Source organism: Choloepus didactylus, chromosome 4, assembly GCF_015220235.1.
Source record: "Choloepus didactylus isolate mChoDid1 chromosome 4, mChoDid1.pri, whole genome shotgun sequence".
Classification (NCBI taxonomy): Eukaryota; Metazoa; Chordata; class Mammalia; order Pilosa; family Megalonychidae; genus Choloepus; species Choloepus didactylus.
This window is the reverse complement of record NC_051310.1, coordinates 150,551,421-150,556,833: the sequence shown is the minus strand read 5'-3', so window position 1 is coordinate 150,556,833 and position 5,413 is coordinate 150,551,421. Positions and strand designations below refer to the sequence as shown.

The 5,413-nt window shown below is 37.7% G+C and overlaps 1 protein-coding gene across 1 annotated transcript; it reads right to left on the bottom strand.

The window, feature by feature from the left end:
- Window positions 1-1,097: 1,097 nt before the first annotated feature.
- On the bottom strand, window positions 1,098-4,268 carry LOC119532866 (olfactory receptor 4K14). Its single transcript, XM_037835122.1, has 2 exons — window positions 4,255-4,268; window positions 1,098-2,052 (listed from the first exon to the last, which is right to left on the bottom strand). Exons 1-2 carry the CDS (start codon window positions 4,260-4,262, stop codon window positions 1,098-1,100), a joined length of 963 nt encoding a protein of 320 aa, XP_037691050.1. The 5' UTR covers window positions 4,263-4,268.
- Between the last annotated feature and the right edge of the window lie 1,145 nt (window positions 4,269-5,413).

The following is a 5,413-nucleotide window of genomic DNA, read 5'->3' as shown; positions in this document are numbered from 1 at the left end:
GGGTAGAACTGTAGTCATAGAGAGTAAGAAGTACACAGCAGCATGCTTCCTCTGATTTGAGACAGTGCCCAGAATTATTGGAGAGTTTATATAGTTACTCAAGTAATTCAATCATTACCTACCCAATCCTCTCCTTTGGTTTGACGTTTCAGAGTCAGCCTCTGAAAAAATTGCTTGAGTTCTCTGAACATTAATTTAGTATTAATGTTAACTCTTGCTCAGGATTGTCTTTTTAAGACACAGAAACATTTAAAACCTTACCATAATCACAACTTCTCTAATGAAGTAAAACACACACACACAAAAAAAAACAAAACGAATGAAAAAACATAAAAGCCTCACCATAAGATCTGAATTCGTGATATTCAAACACACTCTTATTAATAAACGACTCTCCAATGGACACAATTCAACTCAGTAAAGAGAGTAAGAGTTTATTTGAAATATGCTTTGGGTCAATATTTATTAATTCAATAGTCTAATATGCATTAATTGGTAATACTCTAGTTGGTATTTACTCTATGCAATATTAAACCATCCCTACATAAAAACTAACTTCTGTAATTAAATATCACTGTCATGCATTTATATTTGAGTCAATAAAATGTTAGCATAATACATATTCACAAGAAAAATACTTTAAAATAATTTTTAAATAAACAGGGTGTTGAAATGGTGTTTTTTTTTCCCCTATCAAGCCTCCAAAACAGGCCAAAGTTTCAGAGGGCATTATTTCATCACAGGCTAACTTCCCTGTGCCAAATGTCTCATGAAGTCTTTCCCTTGCTGGTTAAACTATGACTAGGAAATCAAATTTCATTTTTATATCAACCTAAGATAAAATAAACTAGTAGGATAAATTTGGTTAAAAGAAAGAAAGAAAGAAAATTGCAGAATGTATTCCAAAATGTGTGTGGCATAGAGGATAAATATATGAAATTTTTTTTGTTGACATCAGTGACTGTTTCTCTGTAATATAACACATAATAAATTTTATAAATATAATGTCAGAATGAAATATTTTATTAGAATCATATTAAATAATTTATATCCCCGGAATGAGTAAGAACACTCATTCTTACTCTGGAAACTAGAATTCAGTTAAAAGTCGCATGTCGGTTCCGCAGTTTCTTCATAGCTGCTTTCATCTCTTTATTTCTCAATGTGTAGATAATCGGATTCAAAAGCGGAGTAAAAATGGTGTAAAACACAGACAGGAGCTTGTCCACAGTGAACCTATTGAAAGGCCACACATAAATGAAAATGCAGGGCCCAAAGAAGAGTGTGACAACCATGATGTGTGCAGAGCAAGTAGAGAGTGCTTTGGAGACCCCACCGGTAGCATGCTGCTGCACAGTGACAAGGATCACAGTGTAGGATATCAGGAGGAGCAGGAAACAACTCATGGAAAGCAACCCACTGTCTGAGATCATAAGTATGCCCAAGATGTAGGTATCCACACAGGCCAGTTTGATTACCAAAGGGAGATCACAGAAGAAGCTGTCCACCTCATTGGGGCCACAGTAAGGTAAATTCACAGTGAAGGCTACTTGACTGATGGAGTGCACAAATCCAGTAGTCCATGAAACAAACACCAGCCCAATGCAAGTCCGCCGACTCATCGTAGTCATGTAATGCAAGGGTTTGCATATGGCCACGTATCTATCATAGGCCATGGAAACCAGCAGTACCATCTCAGAGCCACCAATAAAGTGCAAGAAGAAGATTTGAGCCATACATCCCCCAAAGGAAATGAGCTTTCGATCACTAAGAAAATCCCTGATCATCTTGGGTATGGCAAACGAGGCCAGCCACATGTCAAGGAAAGATAGGTTCCCCAGGAGGAAGTACATAGGGGAAGAGTGCAAGCTGGGGTTAGACATGACAGTGACTACAATGAGGAGGTTACCCAGCATGATGGCTGCATAGATTACTGAGAAGAATATGAAGAAAAAAAATTGCAAATACCGTGAACTGCAGAGTCCATGCAACACAAATTCTGACACCAAGGAATAATTCTGCAAGTCCATCATCTCGGGCTGAGATTTTTTTCTTAATCTATATGAAGAAAAGAAATGTAAATGAAAGTGCCTATCAACTGCCAGGCACATAAAAAGTGATCAGCTAAGTGTTATCTGGATATAACTCGTAAGAGACAATCTAAATTACAACACATGGGAAATTAAAAATAAGTCCATACCCACATATATTTTGCCTTTTCAGACTTTGGTGCTTCTGAAGGACAGTTGGACATTCTGAGAGACTCCAGCATAGGGGAGAGTTGTAGGAATATTTTTCTTCTCTCAACTATGGCCTTTCTCCATAAGGAAAGGTGGCGTCAATCAATGAAGTAAATAATGTGAACCCAAAACCCTTAGTAATATTTGAGGTTGTGAAGTTTTTCTGAACAGTATTATGTTCTTTCCATCTGTATCAATATCATTACCCAATGAACAATTGCTTTGAGCATCAGATCTAGGTATTAAAATAAAGGTTTAATGTAAAAAATGACTTCATTAGCCAGAAACAAAAGGACAGATTCTGTATGGTCTCACTAATACAAACAGACATTAATGAACAAACTTTGGGAGTTAAAAGCTGACAACACAGGTGACCAGGAGATCGAAAGAGGGCAGAGACCAGCCATTTGATGCTGAAGGACTACAGAATGTTTAGGATTGATTGCATAGATCCAGAAATAGATAGCATAATACTGTGTGATGGTAGCACAGTATTGTAAGTACACTGAACAAAGATGTCTGTGAGTAAAGCTGAAAGAGGTGGGATAGGAGAATGTATGACACCAGAGGTAAACATAGATGATAAAGACTGGGACTGTATAACATGGCAAAAACTGGAGTGGCCAATGACTGTTACTAAATATACATATATAAAAATGTTTTTGCATGTGGGAAAGCAAATGAATGTCAACCATGTAGAGAGTTGAAAATGGGATGGTATTCAGGAAAAAACATAATCAAAGCAAACTGGAATCTATGGTCAACAGTAACATTGTAATATACCTCCATTAAATGTAACAAAGGCAATATGCCAATGCTAAATGTATATGAAAGGGGGATATAGGGGAGGAATATGGGATTCTTGGTAGTGGTGTTATTTGCTGTCCTTACTAGTATATTGTATTGTATGACATGTTATTTTTCTTTTTATCATTTTTTTATTGCTAAAAAAAACCCAATTTTTCTTGTAGTAATCAATATGTTCAAGTGCTGATTGTGGTGATAAATGTACAACTTTATGATGATACCATGAACAACTGATTGTACACTGTGGATAAATGTATGGTATGTGAATATAACTCTATAAAATTGTACGAATATATATATATAGGAGTAAAAGTGTTGGAAAAAACATGGTGAGAGGGATGATGCCTCACCAATATGGACTAACTACAATGTGTAAACTCAGAATTGAATCTTAGAACATAGCCTAACATGGACATAATAATTGTAATAGTCCCTAGATTGTAAGCTCTTACAGCAGTTCACTCTATCCCTGAATTGTAATGCCTATCTCTAAACTTTGAGATGCTGATCCCCTAGAGTATAACCTGATTGGTCTCTGGAACAATGCTTATCTCTGAGACACCTGAAACTCAGAGCTAGAGCTTGGCAGATATGAATGTCAGTATTAGTGCATACAGCCACTGTCAAAAAAAAAAGCTGAAAAAGAACTCAGACTTCAATTAGTGATATGAATGAAGCAGGTCTGGATAAGACCAGGGCAAGCCAGGCCAAAGGGTAAAGGTTGAAACTGATTGTGTTTTAAAACTTCAACTTCCATATGAGACCAAGGGAATAGATACCTATTTGGTACAGGATCTAAATTTTCTAAACGGTACAACTCTACAGTCGATTTGTTCAAACACCACAATTGCATGGTACTTTGAATAGGAAGTGAGATACGGTAGGTCAGTATAGGCTGGAGTGAAATAGTGACACATGCTAGAGTAATTTGGGCAGATAATAAAAAATATATTTACAGCCTCCCCCTCTCCAGCCCCGAGGATCTGGGGGAAGGTGCAGATGTGTTGGACATCCTCACCCAGACTGGTGTTGATGTTGTCACAAACATCGGGACTGGCGGTTTGATGTGCTGAGCCCTCGATCATGGGACTTGCCCTTATGAAGCTCGTTACCGCAAAGGAGAGTCTAAACTTGCATGTAATTGTGCCTAAGAGTCTCCCCCTGAGTACCTCTTTGTTGCTCAGATGTGGCCCTCTCTCTCTCTAACTGAGCCATCTTGACAGGTGAACTCACTGCCCTCCCCCCTACGTGGGACCCGACTCCCAGAGTTGTAAATCTCCTTGGAAATGCAGAATATGACTCCTGGGGATGAATGTGGACCTGGCATCGTGGGACTGAGAGTATCTTCTTGACCAAAAGGGGGATGCAAAATGAGATGAAATAGTTTCAGTGGCTGAGAGATTTCAAATGGAGTCGAGAGGTCACTCTGGTGGACATTCTTATGCACTATATAGATAACACCTCTTAGGTTTTAATGTTTGGAATAGCTAGAAGTAAATACCTGAAACTACCAAACTGTAACCCAGCAGTCTGGACTCCTGAAGACAATTACATAATAATGTAGATTACAAGGGGTGACAGTGTGATTGTGAAGACCTTATGGATCACACCCCCTTTATCTAGTGTATGGATGAGTAGAAAAATGGGGATAAAAACTAAAGGACAAATGGGGTGGGATGGGGGGATGATTTGGGTGTTCTTTTTTCACTTCTATTTTTTATTCTTGTTCTGGTTCTTTCTGTTGTCAGGAAAATGTTCAGAGATAGACTGTGGTGATGAACGCATAACTATGTTATCATACTGCGGACACTGGATTGTATACCATGGATGATTGTATGGTGTGTGAATGTATTTCAATAAAACTGAATTTAATTAAAAAAAATGACTCCACATAAAGCAAAGGAAGGTGCATAAAAATTATCAAGTCTTTCTCCCTCCTCTCCTCTCTCCAATTACCCACACAATCAGAAAAGAATCTAGCAAAGGTATTTTGGTAGGTGGCTGTATCTAACTATCCATACACTCATCAGCATACGTCTCCCTCCTGAAGCCACAGAATAAATAAATTCATGTCCCTGATGACAAAGCTGAAAGACAGAAAGATTTCTTTAAGTTAAAAAAAAAAAAAATCATGTTCTGGATGTAGGACTCATGTGGAGTGATGCCTTAATACAAAATCGCTCCCAGATTATGGATTCAGTCGCTCCAGTTCATGTATGCTGGCTAGTAAGTTTGTGGGTTTGCCATTGTCATGCAAATTACAGAATGCCATTTGTCACACTCTACCATAATCATTTTAAGAAAATTTTGATCTAAATAATAGCACAATTAGGAACATTTTTAATGTAAAAAATTAATCTGTGCCA